This window comes from Antechinus flavipes, chromosome 1 (assembly GCF_016432865.1).
Source record: "Antechinus flavipes isolate AdamAnt ecotype Samford, QLD, Australia chromosome 1, AdamAnt_v2, whole genome shotgun sequence".
Classification (NCBI taxonomy): Eukaryota; Metazoa; Chordata; class Mammalia; order Dasyuromorphia; family Dasyuridae; genus Antechinus; species Antechinus flavipes.
Genome location: NC_067398.1, coordinates 166,475,279 through 166,495,928, shown reverse-complemented (window position 1 = coordinate 166,495,928; position 20,650 = coordinate 166,475,279). Strand labels below are relative to the sequence as shown.

General features: G+C 36.0%; 1 protein-coding gene across 1 annotated transcript in view; it reads left to right on the top strand.

Moving 5' to 3' along the window:
- The window catches only part of ACOT12 (acyl-CoA thioesterase 12), a 73,798-nt gene that overhangs the window by 37,539 nt on the left and 15,609 nt on the right, over window positions 1–20,650 (top strand). The window contains exons 7-12 of the mRNA XM_051992926.1: window positions 2,105–2,224; window positions 6,361–6,511; window positions 7,643–7,698; window positions 8,599–8,662; window positions 11,276–11,359; window positions 18,692–18,825. Of these exons, the coding sequence (XP_051848886.1) occupies window positions 2,105–2,224; window positions 6,361–6,511; window positions 7,643–7,698; window positions 8,599–8,662; window positions 11,276–11,359; window positions 18,692–18,825 (609 nt within the window). The remainder of the gene's footprint in view (window positions 1–2,104; window positions 2,225–6,360; window positions 6,512–7,642; window positions 7,699–8,598; window positions 8,663–11,275; window positions 11,360–18,691; window positions 18,826–20,650) is intronic.

Below are 20,650 nucleotides of genomic sequence, written 5' to 3'. Positions count from 1 at the left end.
TGAATACATCAAGGAAAGAAGTGTCCTGGAAGTCAATACATAACAGCCACCAGAATCGTCAGTGGGTAATAAATATAGATTAAATGAACTATAAAGGAAAACAGGTAACTTCGAGAATCTGGAAGAGGCAATGAGGATCATGATGCATTCCAACTTCTCCACTGTGACCAGTGAATCAGAAGTTGTGAGTGAAAAGTATTCCCATTGCTGGAAAGGGCAAACAGAGTAATCAAGAGTGAGACAGAGTTGAAGGAAGCAAGAAAGGAAAAAAAATTAAGATAAAAGCTAGTTTATTACTTATACATCAGGCATTCCAGAGAGTACAATGAATGGCTGGGTCATTTTAAAGTAAGATTTGGAGTGGGGAGAGGTAAAAGAAAATAAGAATAAAAGAGTAGTCAATGGGGATGGAGAATAGGATTAAAACAAAGGCATGTGGACTTTGAGACTCACTGAGATGAGAGTATATGAAGGTGGAAGTAATCTTAGTCATCAAAGAATGAGTTCAGGTAGATTATCCTGAAAATGACCATCTGAGTTCCTAGTTCAAAAAAATAAAAAGAAGATGAGAATTTTCACACTTTTCTCTGAATTATGGATGTTGATCTTGTGTCAGAAGCTCATTGTGACAATAGTTTTATTACAAAGGTGAATAGACTGAACACAAATAGAAAATGCTTTAAAAAAATTGTCTCACTACAAGCCCCTTTATGACAACTTAGATTGTTGTCTGACCTTTGAAAGTACCAGTTGGAATTGCTATGGCCAAAGATTTAAACGAGAAATGAGAAGGAAAAAGGAGTAATTTTTGTGGGGAGGGGAATGCATTTAAAACTTTCTTCAATTTAAAAGAGGTGATTCTGTGTTTACAATAACTATGTAGGGAATGGAGCAGCTTCAAGGCATATTGAAGAGTTAGAAATATTTGAATTGGAACTGTCTCTTTTGATGAAAAAGCATAGCTCATCTTTTTCCAAATTTAAATATTCATTCATATAGAAAGCACCACTCTAGAAAGTCGTATATACTTCGGCCTTGAACTATGTTTAAATGAAGGAATTTTGTTTTTAAATAAAATGAGATTGTCATTTTATGGGGTATCATTTCTGAGAATGTTCCTTTGCAAACATGAATAATATAACTAACATGGTTGAATCCTTGAATCAAATTCTTTCTAGTGCAAATGAAGGACTAAGGTTTAACACATAAACCCAAAGAAAATCAGGAAATATAATCCTTTCTTTGATTAAAAAAAATCTCATTATTATTTAGAAATTTCACAAAAATAGTATGACTTGGTGGGCAAAAGAACCTCTTGGGTTGTGAATGGCAAGGCTAGGAAATTTTGTGTGTGGAGAAAACCCTAGTTTTCCCCTTCCTTTTGATGTGCTAATACATTTCCTTAACTGTGAAACTGATGCATCAATGATACCGTACCACATCATTCTAAGGACAGATCTGGCAGCCACTTCCATATTTCCCTCATTCCATAATCGAACAGTGGTTATACACACCATGTTTATGGTTTCAGCCCTCCCTGAATAGGAGTGTAGATTCCATTAAAGCAAACTTAACACAGGAGCTCCTTCCTTAGGAACTAGAACAGAGTAGGTCTGTTAACATTAGGGCAAGGCAGCTATCAAGCTACAATTTGGTAAATTATCACACTCTGTATGCACAGACAATACAAAGTAGTACAAAGTTTCTTGCAGATGGCACATAGTAACACTGCCAATATGCAAAAGCCATCCATTTGTTTTATTCTTTGGAGGGGAAAAAAAGATAGTCATTTAGCAAACAATTAACTTGAGTCACAATGAGGGTAGCTTAACTGGAACTAGATTGAACCCACTTTAATCAACATTGAGCACTGGTGTCTGCACTCTAGGTTTCCCCTTTTAGGATTGCAAAAAGGCCAGACTGTTCTCCAAGCCAACATATACCCACTTACCCTGACCTTGCTCTTGGTGAAAGAATTCTAAATCACACAATTGCTAGTCTGCAATTCACTGCATCAGGATTATGAAGGGGCGGGAACACCCTAATTTATTTTCCAGGAGGATCTCCTTTGTTTTATTCTTTTTCTTTTGTGTTTCTCATTCAGCCGCCTCTGTAGCTCACATCCCATTCTAAAGTCAGTGGACATGTTTAAATTTTGGGGACCATCTACCATTGGTGATCGCCTTGTCTTCAATGCCATTGTGAATAATACTTTTCAGAACTGGTAAGAGGTGGCTCAGGGTAAGAGGGTTGGCTTGCATTTCACATTTTTATTTTGTGATCTTATTGGATAACTTGAATTCATGTATGGATTATTGTTATTATTATTGCTTCATTTTGAAGGAAGGGAGAATACAGGCACATACTTTGAAGTAACTATCTTTTTAAATTTTATTATTTGTTATTCATCACTTTTTATTGTTGTTTATTTGTTTCAGTTGTCTTCAACTCTTTCTGACCCCATTTGGGGTTTTCTTGGCCAAGAAACTGGAGTGGTTTGTGCCATGTCCTTCTCCAGCTCATTTTATAGATTTTACATTTTAACTCATTTACTACAGATTTAACATTTACTCATTTTACATTTTAACAGAGGCAAACAGGGTTAACATAGGGTCACACAACTAATCAGTTCTGAAGCCAAATTTGAACTCAGATTTTCTTGACTCTAGGCCAGTACTCTATCTACTATGCCATTAACTTTTAAATTGAATTAATTTAACTTTTCAATGGTAATCTTTGGTTTCAAATGTAAAGGTACATTTTTGTACCTGCTTAGTGCATAACTACTAAGTAAATTATGGAAGATGAAACAACATCTGGTCATGCTGGATCTGGCATTTAGCACTATTCTGCTTTGTATTTGTTTTAAATTATTCTTTTCATGGGAGAGAGCTGCTCTCAATCACTTGCTATTGTTTTATGTAAGTGTCAAAAAGCATTTTTATCATTACTAATTTAATTATTATCTAATTTGTTTTGTTTTTTTGGGTTACAAAACCATTGCTTCTAGAAAAGAAAGTTTAAGTATCTAGAACCAATCGCCTAGCAACCAAACTCAAGGCTTATACAAAACAATTTCATTTTTCTGTGCTTCAACTGTAATGCTGGAGAAACTGAGGCAAGATAGAGATTAGAGAGTATTTAATAATTTATTTAAAGGGAGAGATTTACTGGGACCAAATGGATCCATGGTTTGGTCCCAGAATTGAATGAGACTATTGTCTCCAAGAATCCAGCCAAAAATGTGAGTTCTCAATTACTTATATACACATGGCTCAGACTCAGGGGATAGATTGAGGCAGGGGCGGAGTCAGAGTGCTGAGAGCAGGAACGGGACTCTGACAGAGTGGGGTGAGCCGCCAGAGATGGAATGACCTAATGGGGGGAGGTAGCCCAGACATGGGGAGAGGCATCTTGATAAAATGGTAACTGACATTCTGACCATTCTGATATTCTAAAACATAAGAGCTTTAGTCCTTATCAAATATTCTGATAAAGAGGAAGGGAAGGTTTTGCAGGACTGAGCTTTGAGCTGACAATTATAGAACAATTAGAGAAACTGAGTCAGGATTGGATTAGGATAATTAGGGAAACTGAGTCAGGACAATAAAAGAGAACTGTGGCATATTACTACTTTGCCCCAAGTGCTCTCACTTTGGTCTGTATTGTACCCACATAGAGTTCTTTCTAAGAAATCTCAGAATATATAAAACTCAATACAGTTCTTGTCTAAGCTTTATAGATGTGGGAAAAATGGGTCCCTAGCTATCAGACTAATGCTTTAAAAAACAGTCTATGTATCTAATGTAAGAGAGAAAGCCTTTAGTCTACCCCAGAGAAGATGCAGAAAATGCTTAAATTTGCTCAGTGTTCCATACCCAATTGATATAATTTCCCTTTTTCTTTCCAGCCTTTTCCCAGGGTCTTAGTATGCAAACTCCCTCCCCCCAAGAAGGAACGCAGTTAAATCATTAAGTACCAATATAAATGGGGATATAAAGTAAAAAGATGACATGATCCTTCCTTTCATTTCATGAACTTATATTCTATTGGGGGAGATAATATAAATCTATAGAAATATTTATAGAATAAATAAATAAATAAAAACAAAGCAGTTAAATAAGGTAGTTAGGAAGGGCACTAACAGATGAAGGAAATAAGGAGGGCTTTAAGGAGAAGATGATGCTTCAACTAAGATTTGATGACAGTGAGAGATTGCATAAGAAAGAAGTAAGGAGGAAATGAAAGCCAGATCTGAGGGACAACAACAACAACAACAAAAGCATGGAGTTAGGCAATAGAGTGTTGTGAGGGAAATGGAAAAAAAAAGTTGATTGAATAATAATTCCTTTTTATTTTTGTGAGTGGCTCTTTTTAGAAAACTTGAATAGAATTCTAGACTTATAGTATGACTCTCAAGAGTGAATTCCCCCTGAAAGGGAAACACATTTGAGGCTATCAGAAAGGCAACCAACCTCCTTCACATTGGACTTGTATCATCTGCGTAACTTCTGCTAATCGAGGAGGGCAACCTTGAAGGTTTTTGCTTCTGAATATCATGGCTTAAATCTTCTTACTATTCCTCTAGTTTTGGGGCCCACATATGGGATTCCTCTCACTCTATAAGATGTTGGTGCTGCCCAGGAACTTTCCTTGTCTCCCTTGAAAGCTGCGTTCCTTTACTCTTAAACTTGAGGTTCAAGTAACCATAAATCTGGTAATTTCAAGACATTCCTTTTGTCTCATATAGGCTAAAGCTCAGGAATTTGCATTGTTTGGCATCTTGATTACTCTGTCCCAAGATCATGAAAGCCATTACTACTGTCTCTGTTGGCTAACTTGCCAACCTATGCACTTAAGATGCAAAGACTCTTGACACTCTAATATTGCCTTGGCAGTTGACATCTCTTAGGTCAAGAAATTGCCATATTGTGAGCTGAAGAAAAATACTCCTTCAGTTCCTGCATGATCTTTTGAGTGGACAATCATCCGCTCTCCTTCCTCCACTCCAGAGACTAAAGTCTACTCTCGGGTTTCTAATCTCTGACCTACAGTCAGAAAAGAGGAGTAGAAAAAAGTGCCTAAGTCTATAATTAAGATACTTTTTTATAAGTCAGCACAAATGATGATTCCTTGCAAAACAGACCTGTCTCTAGGTCACAAAATTCATTCTTAGTAGAACCATACTAAATTTAGAATGGGTCATAAGAACCCAAAGATCCCATATTCTCCAAGGAGATAAAAGATAGGAATAAAGATCTAATATATTTATAGCAGCACTTTTTTTGGTGGCAAAAAACTGGAATGATAATAACTGCTAATGATAATATCATCTTAAGACTTCCATGGTACTTTAAGGTTTACAAAGCATCTTACAAATATTATTTCATTTTATCTTCCCAACATGAGAGATAGGTGATATTATTATCTCTATTTTATAGATGAGAAACTGAGAAAATTATAGGACTTGCCCAAGGCCACACAGCTAGTAAGTGTCTGAGGCTGAATTTAATTTCAAGCCTGCCTTAGTCCAGTGCTCTATTGTATCACCATACTAACAAGCTGCCCATTAAATTGGAAACAAAATAAATGCTTATGGATTGGGGATACATTGATTCAATTGGCTATTACTGAGCCATAAGAAATGAGAAATATGAAAAATACTAAAAAATGTGAAAAATATGAGGTCGATATGAATGGCTACAAAGTGAAGTGAACAGAACCAAGAAAACAATATATATAATGACTCAGTAATGAAAATGAAAAGAACATCAACAAAAGCAAATTGGATCAAATGGGCACAAGTACCTCCTTCAGAGGAAGATACCATCAAGCTCTTCAACAGTTAATTGAGGAACTCACCAAGATTAACTACCTACACAGTATAATGAAATCCTCCTTCTTCCTCCTCCCACATCCAAGGTACCAAAAGAGGGACTGTACCTATTAATTCAAACAGTGCCTCAAATGCTGTATTATATAAGTGATTTGAATTAAGAAGTTCTGTGAAAGAGAATGTATCAGAGCCATAAGCATAACTATAGAATTTGTGGCTTATTTAATCCAAAGTATAATTGCTCAAGGATAAAAAATTTGTTCTATGAATTTCACAGGATTAGAAATTAGAGATCACAAAAGGTCATCTAGTCCAACTCCTACATTTTGAGGTGAGGAAATCAAGGTCTAGAGATGTTAAATGACTTTATCAAATCACACAGGTAGTAAATGGAAATGCTGGGATTTGAACTCAAGTTGTCCACATTGGTTCTTCAAAAACATTCTGCTGTCTTTATAATAGAAATGTATAACAAGTCCTGGTCAAATTTGCCTTATCATGTTTGTTTGTTTTTTCTTTTGTAGGGTTGAAGTTGGGGTTCGTGTTGAGGCTTACAACTGTGATGAATGGTCTAAAGGCCAAGGGCGACATATCAACAGTGCTTTTCTCATTTATTATGCTATTGATAATAATGAAGAACTCATCATTTTCCCTAGAGTCAAGCCTATTTCAAAGGTCATGCTTGCAAAAAGATTAAATGATCAGGCCTTTACTAGCTCCTCCCATACTCATGGCATTACATAATCCTTTTGCTAATTCACTATTCCATTCACTGCCTACTATTGAAGCCTTATCCATTTTTCAATAATAACCATTTAGATAGCACTTTGAAGTACACAAAATGCTTTCCTTATAGTGAACCTTTGCTGTAGACTATTCAGTTTTTGTTCAGGTTTTTTCAGTTGTGTCTTTCTCTTTGTGATCCCATGCGAGGTTTTCTTGGCAGAGACACTAGCACAGTTCTCAATTCCCTTTACAGATATGGAACTGAGACCAACAGAGTTAAAAGATTTGCTTAGGGTCCCATAGGTGGTAAGTGTCTGAGGCTGGATTTGAACTCAGGAAATCAACCTTCCTGATTTCAGGCACCAAACTCTAGTCACTGTGAACTTAGCTGTACCATTTGCACATACTCATAATCTCCATTAATGTCTTTCCCCTTTGACCTAATAAGCAGTGTCACTTTGCTTAAGTCAGAATTGCTTTATTTTTCATATCTTTTCCAAATCTTTTTTTTCTGAGTCATAAAATGTAGTTGTTACATTACAAAATAAAAGAGCAATAGAAAAAGTCATAGAAGTGGAAATTTTAGTCATTTATCTATTTGGATGCTATGTGAGTGTTAACTCTTGAATCAAGTTACGATTTTCCACACAGGCATAAGAGTTCACAATTAAATTTTAAAAATTATTTAGTAAATATGGGTAAAAATAAAGAATGCTAGATTTGAGGCTAGAAGACCTGGTTGGGAATCCCAACTATTACCTATAATACAGCTGTTTTTAGACAAGCTTTCCCTCTTCTCACAAATAAAATTGGGGAGGGGGTGGCAAACTACCCAACTGATAAAATTTTTTTCAGCTCTAAATCTAGTACTGATTTTATTTTTTTTGCAAGGCAGTTGAGGTTAAATGACCTGTCCAGGGTCATACAGCTGGGATATGATAAATGCCTGAGACTGCATTTGAACTCAGGTCCTGCTAACTCCAAAGCCAATGCTCTATCCTCTGAGCCATCTAGTTGCCCCTTATAACTGAATTAATTACTGAAAATTCATCAGTAGTTTTTTGTTTTGTTTCTTTAAAGGATGATGTTAGAAGATATCATGGGGCTATTATACGTAAGAGAATACGACTTGGCAGGTATGTGTTGCAAGATATTAAAAAAAAAGGTTGCTAAGATTTAATTAATATTACATACAGTTGGATTTTTTTTGTTAACAAAAGTATCTTTTTTTTCCAAGAAATGATTTTAGTTTAGGAAATATAGGAGCTGTTTGAGAAACTGTTGTACCAGAAGGGACTATATACTGCATCACTGTTGATGACCTTCCAAAAGTTTTTGGACCATTCAATCAAACAGCAGAGCTACCACGTGCACACCATATGCTAAGCACAGGGCTACTTGCTAGGGATACAAAGACTAAAAAGGAACTGTCTATACCTTCAAAAAACTTTATTGTTGGTCAGAACCCCATTTGAGATTTTCTTAGCAAAGATAGTAGAGTGGTTTGCCTTTTCCAGCTCATTTTACAGATAAGAAAACTGAGGCAACCAGAATGAAGTGATTTACCTAGGGTTAAACAATAATAAGTGTCTGAGGTTGGATCTGAACTCAGATCTTCCTATCTCCATGCCTGGTACTGTAGCCTTTGCACTACCTAGCTGCTGAAAACATTACATTCTACCAATTTACAGTTGTCTTTTACCATCTTGACCAGTTTAATGAGTGTTAATCATGCATATGTTAGGAATACTTTTTAGTCACTTATCTTTTTGTTTAAATTCAGTCATCATTTCTTAGATTTAGAGCTGGAGATGAGATTACCTCCAGTTATTTTGTATTTGATTTTTTGTTTACACAGTGCTTACTCCAATAAAACTTAAGTTCCTTGAGAGTAAGGATTGTTTCCTTTTTGCTTTTGTATACCTAGTACCTAGCATAGAGCTATCACATAATAGGTGCTTAATAAATGTTTGTTGAATGAAAATGGACAAAGAATGAATTTTGGAAGCTGATGAACATTAACAACTTTGTTTCAGGAGATACGTTATTTCTCACAAAGAAGATATTCCACTTTGTGTTCACTGGGATACAAACAACCAGGTAATGATTTTATAATCTGGATCTCCCTAAATGCAAATTAATTCTTCAGGAAAAATGTAGGTCCCCCCTACCCCTCCCAGTCATTATCTTGGACTGCCTAAATAGATAATAATTTGGTGACAAAAAAAGTAAGTCAAGTCCATCCCATGATTTTGATACTCATAATTAAATCTACTGTGGCCCAGTCACAGATACAGGAAGCTATATAGTCACAGAATAACATATTTTCAGAATTATAGATGGGACTTCAGTGGCCATTGAATTTAACCTGTATGTGGAAATGAATTCTTTCTTCAACATCCCCAATAAGTGGCTATCTAGTCACCTACTATTGCCCAAGGCGACCTTTTGCACTTTTAAATGACAACTCTAATTTTTAGTTTGGTTGTTTTTTAGATAGTAGCTCACAGGTTAATGGCCCAAATCTGGTCTTTGTGAGACCCATTTAGTAGTTTGAGAGGCAGCATGCCATCATGGAATAAATGTCTGATCTTTAGATCAGGATAAGCTGGGGTTTAAACCCCTAACACAGTGTAGCTATTTTTCCTTAGGAGTTGCTTAACCTCATAGCAGCAACACACACACATCTTCCTTTCTGTTGGATAGATAGCATTTCTATACCAGGCAGCTTCACATGCAAATTAACTCACAAATCTAGGGGAAAATGCTTTTTTAAGCTAGGTGCTAGAATTTTTGAAGATTATTTCATAATATCTGATGAGAAATATGTTTCCTTAATACATAGTTGTTACAAACCATATTACAATAAAACCTCAGGCCTGATGTGATTTATGGATGAAATGTAAACAAAGATCTGGAAAGAGAATGTTAATTTGAAAAAAAAGACTTTCGATATTAAAGGATGAGAAAACAGACAGCGTAGCATGGGCCAAAGAAAAACACAGCTTCATGATCAGGTTTTGGTGGTGCTTTGAACCTCTTCCAATGGGGAGCAGGGTTCGACTGCTTCCAACAAACAACTCACTATAATGCTAGACCACCGAGAAACTTGTATGAGTTAGCAGACTCTACCATATCCATTCCAGGAAAGGAGAAAAGACAGGTTTCCCCACAGAAAACCAGCCTTCTGTGCCACAGTTTCTTCTCAGTGTTTTTTGTTGATTTATCATCTTTGCCAATTTGAAGGAGGTGAATCTTGCCTCTGTTGGTCATTTACCTAAATGATGACAAACTCAAAAAGAAATGGAAACCGTTAATCCAAAGCATCCCTGCAGCTGCCTATTGGCTTAATTTTAAATGTAATGTTTTAGTTTGTTGTTTAGTTATGACCTCATTTGGGGTTTTCTTGGCAAAGATACTAGAATGGTTTCCACTTCATTTTTCAGATAAGATTTTCATACAACTGAGGTAAACAAGGTGAAATGACTTGACCAGTTCACAGAGCTAGTATCTGAAGCCAGATTTGAACTCAGAAAGATAGAGTCTTCCTGACTCTTAAGACTTGATTTTAACCACTGAACACAGCTGCCCGAATGTAATCTTTGTTTTATTGTGTTTTTATTTATTTTGTTAAATATTTCTCAATTATATTTTAATCTGTTGCCTCAGCTGAGAAGTGTTGCTGGCCACAAACAGCATGTTTGACACTTCTGATTTACAAATCCCCATATCCTGCTTCCAGTTATTAGTGACCGTGCCCAAAGTCACTTTCTATCAGTATATGTTTCTCAGATCACAGATCTGTCTCTGTATGATAGGTCACCATCTCTATTTCTTTATATGCAAATGAAGTCAACAATGGTGTGGGACTAGATCACCAGGATAGTTCCTACAGTTCTATAAGTTCTATAAATACTTCAATATTTATTTGCATAAAATCCAATCTGGACCTTTGAAAATTTTTAGATTTGAGCTATTTTGGACTAGTGAGGGAAAAAGATCAAAACTTTCTATAGAAAATGTCTAGTTTCCTGAGCTCCAAAAAAATTTTTTAGGAGTTGGTTGAGTGATCACAGTATTTGTGAAATATTACACAAAGAGAGGATTCTTGAGATGTCCCATTAATGAAGACCCTCAGGCAGCTTGCAGGGAATGACAGATCCTTGTTGTTATTGATGATGATAATGATAAAGAATTTACATAGCACATAAAATATATAAGATATACATATATTATCTCATTTGATCCTTACAACAACCCTGTGAGGTAGGTACTTCATTATTATTTCCATTTTACAGATGAGAAAACTGAAGCTGAGAGTGCTCAAGTGAATTACTCAGGGTCCTACAGATAATAAGGGTCTGCTAGCACCTCCTCCTGACCATGTCCAGACCAGGAAAAATTAAAAGAGAAAAAATTCTCCTTAGGCTAATATCAAATTACTTTATAAGATTGTCCAAGCTCATCTAGGGGCAAAAACTAAATGAAGTGCTATAAGTTATGTATTATCAAGTCCGTACTCCACTTTGAGGGGTTCAAACTGTGCATTAACCATTGCAATTTTCTGTCGCTTAAATGTAAGCATAAAGCATCAAGGTTCAAACCACAACTTAAAGAAGGTCACAATACAAAGGTCTTCACATATGTTCTCATATCTGCTATCATCTCTGAACTTTTCACTCACTTCTTTCCCTCAAAATAATTCCATTTCAGGCATATTTGAGTCACAGCAATGTGGATGCTCTCAAAGCCCTGGCAGCCAAAAGTGGTTGGGAGATCACAAGTGCTGTGGGAAAGGTAAGAAAGTGACATCAGATGTCCAAAAAGCAAATCCTGGTTGGCATGGCTATTGGTTTCAAGAAAGCACTGGTTAGAGTAAAATAATATTACAGGAGGCAGTTTGTTCCTTAGGAGCAATGTTGCTTATGGACAATTGGCCATGTAATGTATTATGACTTTACCCAAGGAGGTTGATTATAATGTATTAGCTATATTGTTACAAAATATTGACAGGGCAACCTCTTAGGAAATGTGTCTGTGATGAAAATTCTTTTCCATATCAAATCTGAATAGCTTTTCCCCCCTAAGGACATATAAAATCATTTTAGAACCATAGTTCTATCAGACAGTTATTAAGAGGCATTCTAATCTAAAACAAACTAGCAAACAAAAAAAGCCACTTTTCCAGCCGTATTTTTCCATTCACTATTCCCCAATTGTTCTAAACAAACTCATTTACTCATCTTCTCTAAAATATTTTCTACTTCCTCTGGGCTTTTGTTCCTCCTACTTAGAGAGTCCTTTCTTCTCAAAGCCTATCCAAATCCCTTTAATCTATTGAATAACCAGGTCAAAACCCACCTGCTCTCCAAAACTTCTTCCAAATGCCCCAACCAGAAGGGGCTTTTCCTTCTTCCAGGTTTCTTTGACAATTTTCTTTATAATAATTCTAGCAATTTGTAATATGTTGCCCCTTAACATTCCTCCTATTGCAATCACTTTTTATTATTTACCTGTTCGCTGGTTTAGATTTTGTCTCCTTAGGTAGACTATAAGCTCCAGGCATGCAGGTACTATGCTTTATACTTCTTGGTATCTCCCCAATCCATCATAGCACAGTACTTTATAGATAGCCAGACCTCAATAAATATTTGTTAATTTCATTTAAAGCGGATATTAGGAGTTAGAAGTGGTGTGTTTAAGGTACAATATTAAATAATCAGATTGATGTAGGCACCAAATGTTGGGGTTTGATCATGTGAAGAATTCACAGTGACCATTCTCTTTGGGAAAAGGTAGATTTATTTATGAGAAGAGGTTATAGGCAACATGAAGAGATAATAGACACTAGGAAAGGTAAATGTGAAATATATGTGGGAGAGTAATAAGGTTACCAAAAAAAGGAGTTTGAAAGAATTCATTGAAGTAATATTCCATGAGGTGAGTTTGCCATTTGACTGGTTTAGCAATCTAAAAGAATTAATTAGCTAAAAGAAGGAGAAAGACACCATAAGGCATGGGGAAAGGGTAAGAAAAGACACTACAAGGCAGAACGCTGTGGCGGGATTCAGCAAAAGTGAACAGATTTATAGGGAAATTTAACCTTGGCGGTTTGACATTACTTGGATTTCTGACTGGACACAGCAAGGTGGGGTTACCCAAGACCTTCATGGAGTATGGGACTATAAGATTGAACTGATCCCTATTCCTTGTTTGCCTCAGGGAGTAATCTTATCAGTACTTTAGACTTTCCCAGCCCTCACCTAGTAACCCAAGATCTCATCAGAAGAACCAAAATCTTTGCAGCCAGGAGGCATCCCATGACATCATCATCATAGACTGACCTATAAGTTTCATTGTCGAGATTTTTACATTTTCCTTAAAAACAGCTTCTGAAAATTTTCAGCAATATCCAAAAAAAAATCTTTATTTTCTCAAGATCATTAAACTCTAATTAGGATCTAGCCTCTATGCTGAGATTCTTTCACTATCTCTTTGCAGGTGGCAGCAGTCAATTCAATCATTCAGACTATCTCACGGTCCTTTTAGTCTAGATCTTGGTCACCAGCCACTAGTGGCTTACTGTTATGAAAGGAATAGAGATTTAACCTTAGGATGTTGTTTTTTTTTTTTTTACCTCCTTCTCTAACTCCAGTCCATATTGGTAACAGATGCTTCAGGGTTTAGTTTTTTTAAAAGCAATATAAAAATTGCTTCTTGCATCATATTTAGCACCTGAAGATTCATAAGCAGCTTTAGAAAGCACAAACTCACATCTGGCATGAAAAAGAAAGCCATATTTAGTGTTCTTATATCATTGTACTTTTGTAGAGGAAAGAAAAAAAACACATGGTTAGGACTTAATTATTGTCCAAATCATTTAAAGCAAATGTTGTAGGAAGCAAGATATTTATTCATATATCTCCCTTTGTTAGAATTTGGGTCTGTCCTTCTGGATTCTCTTAATGATGAAGTTTTAATACCTATGAAACTAAAAAAACATTCTGGGCACATTTTAAATTATATATTTTTTCCTTGGAGGTATTCTCTTCCTCCCTCCTATTTTTTAATTTAATAATGCTTGCAAAGAAGCTGTCTGCTAAATTAATCTTTATTTCAGACTTGGAAAATTTGCCCTAGTTTTCATTGCAGATTAGATAGTTATGAAATGTCCAAAACTTCTCATGAAGTATAGGCCATTTGCTTTGGGACTGTGCAGTATTAACTTTCAGTCTTGTCTGTTTCTCTACCTGGAAACAAAAGAAATATAGGAATCCTGTTTCTGATCTTCAGAAACTCCATACTCTAGTTGAGGAGACAGGATATCCAGAGATATAAATGGCAACTTTGACAAGTGGGGTAAACTTTTAAAAAATCACCCAACATAAGCAGCAAAATGTGTAAATCAATTTTTAAAGATTAATTCAAAGAGAGGAAATCCTGAGGTACCACACAGTTAGAGGCAAATGTAGATCCATGGGTTCCAGGCAGAGAGCCCAGCTTCCTATGAGGCTGCTGCTGCTGCTAACACTGGAATTGGGTGGATGAGTGGGTCAGGACTGATGGGAAAGGGTTATCGGGAAAAGCCCCTACATTTCAATATTCTGGCCCCAGATTCTGCTCATTCTGCCCTCATTGCAATTTTAATAACACACATACAATCAGGTATGAGTTCTACAACAGGAGATAAATGAATGAGGTTGTCTGATTCAGACCAGATATTTTAATGGCAAAAGAATTCAATGCTAGAGACCATCTTACAAAATTCTTTGATTTCTGATTTTTTTTAAGCTTGAAAATAAATGTGTTTTCTTGGAAGCTTTGTCTCAATTCCATCTGGCAAATGCTGACTTTTCTTTCTAGTGAATGGAAATAAAAGGGCTGATTTTCCTTGCTGCTTTGTTTGTACCAGCATCACCAGTACTGTCCAGAAGGAATGAAAGATATAATTAGGACTTAGCAGTGACTCATTCAGTTGGATTTCTCCCCCACACACCTTTGTTCCTCTGAGGAGCAAATAACAGTACCACGGGTCACTTAAATATCTACTCTTCTCATTTTCCAAAGCCTTCCTTACTCTGGACAAACAAGGATCAGGAGAATTTTATAATGTGATCTTACAGAGGTGAGAGAAGCCCTAAAGTGCTCGAGAGGATCCACAGCTCCTCTTTATCCCCTTTCTGATACTAAGTCATTCTGATGTGGTAGTAGTTGAAGAGGAGTTAAAGGGAACCACCCCATTTACTGGCCTCTGTGAAGGAGGCCCACCTGTGTAGATCCATATTAGGTATAATATATTGGGGTTCATCTTGATAACTTTTAGGAACTATATTTTCATTTTTAATTACTGATTATTAAGTGTTGGTCCTTGGAGATCTCTATGAATAACTTTTGGTCATATAGCATCTACTGTAAGGACTTGGCTTAACTGAGTTGAAATCCTGCTAATGTGGTTTAATCTCTTCCCCCCCTTCAGCTATTATCAGATAAATCCCAAACCATTTAGGAAGGAATTCTTTAGCAACTCCCATCATCCGTCCTCCAATCTCTGGGTATCTCCAAACAACCTTCTGAGATATTAGCACATCTTCTAGCCAGATACATTCCACCTGCCTCCTGATCCCCCAGAGGGTCTGTCAGATCTGGTTCCTGACTCCTCCTTCTGAGTTCTGACCTTGATTTTTCTAGTCTCCATGAGTAACTCCTAAGAGTGAATTTCCCCTATAAAAATTTTGTTTATGATGAAAATCTTTGTATTGTCTTTCTCCTCCTCATAGTGTCTTCCTTCTAATGGTGCCATTCCCCTTACTCTAGCCAACTCTGGTCAGTTTAACCTGCTGGACAATGGCTCTCTCTTACCTTATGAAATAATTCCTTTGTCCTGGTTAATTGCGAGTTCTCCTAAGGGAAATTGTCTTTATCCTTTAACTATATATGCTCTCCCAACTCTATTTCATATTTATCATTCCTGGGGTCTATTGTATCCCTTCATTTTGTCTGTAACCTTTTTTCTTAAATAAATCTACCTTTTGTCAAAAAGAATGACCGTTGTGAATTTGTCACATGTTTATATTGAACTAGGTATTGTTATCCAACCACATCGCTGCCTCAGATGCTTAACTATAGCAATCACTCTATGTCTAAAGACTTTAGCTTAAAAATGCCAAGGTCTCCCGCTGCATCTAGGGCCATTTCCAATTGTCCTGATATCTGACCACTGGACCCAGGTAGGCTCTAAAGGAGAAAGTGGGCAGGTGACCTTGCACAACCCTCCATTACTTAAATTCAATTCATTTGCATGTCATGGCATCATTTCCCTGTTTTCATGGACCTCTTTGAGAATGAAGGACAAACAACAACAAAATGGAGATGATAATACCCTACCTAAGAGGATTGTTCAGTAGACCAAATCAGGTAAAATTTGTGAAGAGCTTTGCAAACCTTAAGGTGGTTCTGCATAAGCTATTAGTAATTGGGGCAATAATGATAAAATGCTTCAGTATAAAGTAAACTGAGGAAATAGAGGGAAGGGAAGGCAGGCAGGTGGAAGTACATAAATAACTTTTTTCCCCTTTAAGTTGTTTTTAGTAGTTGTTTCTCATTTTTCTCCTTTCTCTTATTGAAGATATTTATGTTTAAATAAAGGTTTTTCTCCTTCACAGCCTAGTTTTTCCATCTGCTTGATTCCTGCAGTGAAGTCTTAACCCCATGTTTGTTTATCTTCTCACAGCTTGTTGCCATGGGAATGATTTTAAGATTGGAAATTCAACATTAACTTCAAAGCACACAGAAATAGATGGAGAAAAGGGGTGGGACAAGGGTTCGCTGGTAGCTCAACACTCATCTCTTTGGTTATCATCAAAAATCACAGTACCAAGAAAAGTTACCATGACAAAAGAATAGATTAATGTTTAAGTAGAAGCCAAATTTCCCCCTCTTTGTAGAAGTCCTTTTATCTGAGGGAGCAGGGGTCTGAAAACTGGCCCCTAAGTAAGGCTTATTCTCAGATACATAAAGAGAAAGAGGGGGGCTTGAAGCAATAGAATAGATTACTGGGACCAGAGAAGGCTTTGGACATCAGTCAGACCAACTACAGATAAGAATTGGCAGCCCCCGGTTCTGGTCACTGTGCTGGTCACATTGCTACTTGGGGGATGGGGTGAGGAACAGAGCTTTCCTTCTCATTTTTATCTTTGTCTTTTCTCCTGAACCCATCTTTTCTCCCATTGCAGCTTCCTCATTTCTGCCAAAGTGAAGATACTAGTGTCTTTCCTATCTTGCAAGTATTCAGCCCACAAATCAACCACAATTTTTTCCTCTCCCTTGTCAGCCCCTATCCAGTCAGGTCCTTAGTCTTGTTGATTCTTCTACATCTCACACACACACATGTACATGTCTATGTATGTATACGTGTATATCTATGTATTTATGTGTGTGTGTGTATGGATGGATGGATGGTTGAATAATAATCTGTTTACCTTGCACTCTCCCACACTACTGCCTGGATTTAGGAACTCATCAGCTTTAGTCTAGACTATGGCAATAGTTTTCTAATTGATTTACTTGCCTCAAGTTTCTCCCCTCTACCTACAGCTACAGAATTGATATAAAATACTTTCCCTGTTCAAAGAATTCCAGTTATTCACTCTTGCTTTTTGAATTAAATATATACTGCATATCTCTATATCCATGTATCTAAAGCAAAAGAGAGAGGCATAGATATGCTTATACACACAGATTTAGCAAGATTTAAAGTTTTTTTGTAATATATCAGCAGGAATTTACACACTTTGTTTAGACTTCTAAGTGATTTCTCTGTTGCATGCATACCTATTGACTGGAGCCAAGTTGTGAAGGCTTTAAATGTTAATCAGATGATAAATACACATATGCATATATGCATATATTACTATATGTGTATCTTTATAGTTTTTTTACAAGTAATATAATCTATCTGTATGTTTACCTATATGCTCATATTTATATATACCTATATTTATCTATCATATCATACACATACATGTGTATGTATACATTTGTATATCTATAGTTATCAATCATCTATTAACTTTTGAAGCCTTTTAAAACCTGATTTCAGACTACATGTGTGTATATATACACACATGCACAATTCATGTTTATAGGTCTCTGTTTATGTATGCATGCATGTATCTATCTATCTTAATATATTTGATCCAAGAGGCAAGAGTGAGCCACTGGAATTCCTTGAGTAGAGTAACTATGCTTTAGGAATATCCATTTGGTAACTGTGATTTTGATAATAATCAGAGAAATGAACATTGAATGTATAGAGTGAATTGGAATGGGAAGAGACTATGAGGGAAGTAAATCACTTATTTAAAATCCTTCACAACCTGGCTTTAGTCAATTTTTCCTGGCATATTTCACATTATGCCATCTCATGTCTTTTATTCTCCACCTAAATAGGGTTCTTCCTCAGTGTGTATCAGTGCTTTTCACATAGTAGGCTCTTAATAAATGTTTATTTATTGATTTTTATGCAGACATGTTATTCCACTTTTTAATTTAACAAACATTTTCTATGAGTTTTTATTAATGAACAAAAGAATCAGCTTTGAAATTTTGGGTGCATTAAGATGATTTTTCTTTTTTCTATTTCCCTGATCCCCAGAGCATGCAACAAAGAAATCACTTAGAAGTCTAAACACAGTGTGTAAATTTCTGCTGATATATTACAAAAACACTTTCAATCTCGCTAAATCTGTGTCTATAAGCATCTAAATATTTTACTATTTTCTTATTTAAAAGAAAGACCATCCAACATCTTGAGAAAAATCAAAATGTCTGGTTTCTGAGTCCTAGACAAAGAATTATCCTCATTTTTCAGGAGGGAAATTTGGCCACTTCCCAGTAATTGCAGGAAGGAGGAAGAAGGAAGAAGGAAATTGCTTCTAGATTTTTAGGCCAAAACCCAATCAGCCAGATTATTTGAAGTGAGGCAACTTACCCTTATTTTGCCTCATGGTGTTTTGTTTAATTCCCTAACCATTTAAGAAGATGTTTTAAACATATGTAATATTTTCTCTTGATTTGAGCACTGATTGCTAGATCCATAATTAACTTCTTTTTAATGCTATTCTTTTTCAGGTCAAAATGCATACCTTGGAGGAGAGAGATGTTTTGTCAGTGTGGGTAGAAAAGCAAGTAGGGAGACCAGCTAAATTAGCTTTTAGCCTCCTGTCTGACTTCACGAAGCGGCCTCAGTGGGACCCTCATTACTTGTAAGAATGAAACATTTTACTGAATTCTGACAATATTTTTTAAATCAACTTATCCTTCACAGCACATATTCAGGCAGAATCGAGGACATGATTTTATCCCCCAATATATAGTTCTTTGTTTAATTAACAAGTATTTAATAATGCCCTACTTTAAGTAGAACTCTGTATCTGAACTTTTGGGTAGATACAAAAAACAACAAAGATGGTTCCCTGCCTTCATGGAGATTATAATCTAATTGCCTTTATTCTATTCCCAAGTTATTTTAGTATCATTCTTATTTGCTTCCCTACTCAAGAGGGTGTGATTATGCTAAACAAAAATCATTCTCTCTCATCCTTCTTCTAAGTCTTGGAAATAGGAGGAAGACGGCAGTAGCTGTTTGAGTAAACAGAACCATGAGACATATTTCTTCCAGTCCTCACTGACAACTACTCATTAATTAATATTATTTTATTTTATTTTATTATTAACACTATTAATTAATATTAATTTTATTAATTATTAACATTAATAGTAGCACTTCTCTCATCTCAGGACTAGGTTGTCTATTGTTTACCACCTACTATGATCCTAAGGACTCAGAGCATCTCACTGATCCTCCCCACCAATACCCACCAGACTATATAATTGGTATCCTATGGCCTATATCAGCTATGGATACTTGCATGTAAAACATACTTTTTCCACACTAGATATTGATTGTTCCAGGGGATAATTTCAACCATTCCTTTTGCATTTTTGGAATATAAAACCAGAAGGCCCCTTTGTCCCCTAATTTTTATGATTAAGTAAGATATCATGAGTGAAAGAAAATAAAAGAAGCAGGATTCAAACCCAGGACCTCATCTCAATTTAGTGTCACTCCTTGTCACCATGCTAGCTTCCCAGAAATCTTATTTAAATGTAAATATGGTAATATGTGTTTACTGTTTGGTTGACAGGGATATTATGAGTGTTATATTAAATAGTATCATTTATTTCCTAATCTTAATAAGTCAGAGCTCCAATATTTTAAAAGTTTTAAATTTCCTGTAATTAACACCATGTAATAGACAATTTAATACAATTAAAATGAAACTTCTCTAGGGTTGTGTGTTACATTTGCATGACTGCCAGAATAATACATCATGGTTAATGTCATCATAATGACCCACTCTGGGAAAAGGGAATGCTTTCCATACAACTCCCTGTTGTAAGCATTTATGTAGGAATCTCTCCAAGCTCTCCAACTTGCTCCTAGGAAGAATAATAACAGAAATTCTGCCTCTATTCATCTCCTAATTATTCATAACAAAGCGTTCCTCTATTCACTAAATATGCTGTGGGGAAGACTGGTTTAGTCAGGGGACTGAATCCAGGAGTATCTGACAAGGTTACTCACTTTCTGAGCATCTCAGAACTTATCAGGATGACCAAAATGATCTATCAAAGGATCTGAAGTAAATTCATCATCTTCTGCTTAAAATCTACTTCCTCCCTCTTATGCCCTTAGAGATCCATTCTAGGTCTAGAATCTAATCCTTCTGACTGCCATCTTTTTTATTGGCTGTTATTGACTCTTTATCACATTCCCCTTAGCAGTCTATTAAAATTTTTTCATGCTCCCAAAGCCACCTTTACCTATCAAATTCTCAGCATATAACCTTGCCTTCCATTTCACTGAGAGTAAGGTTATTGAATAGGAATACTCTTGATTTTGCTCCTCTATATTCCATACTTCGGTGTCTTCATCCATCTCTCCGGTGTCTTCTATCTGTGCCCTTGATCTCGTTCCTTTCCATCTCCTTTGAGAACTTTCTTTACATCATTGCCTTTCCTGAATAT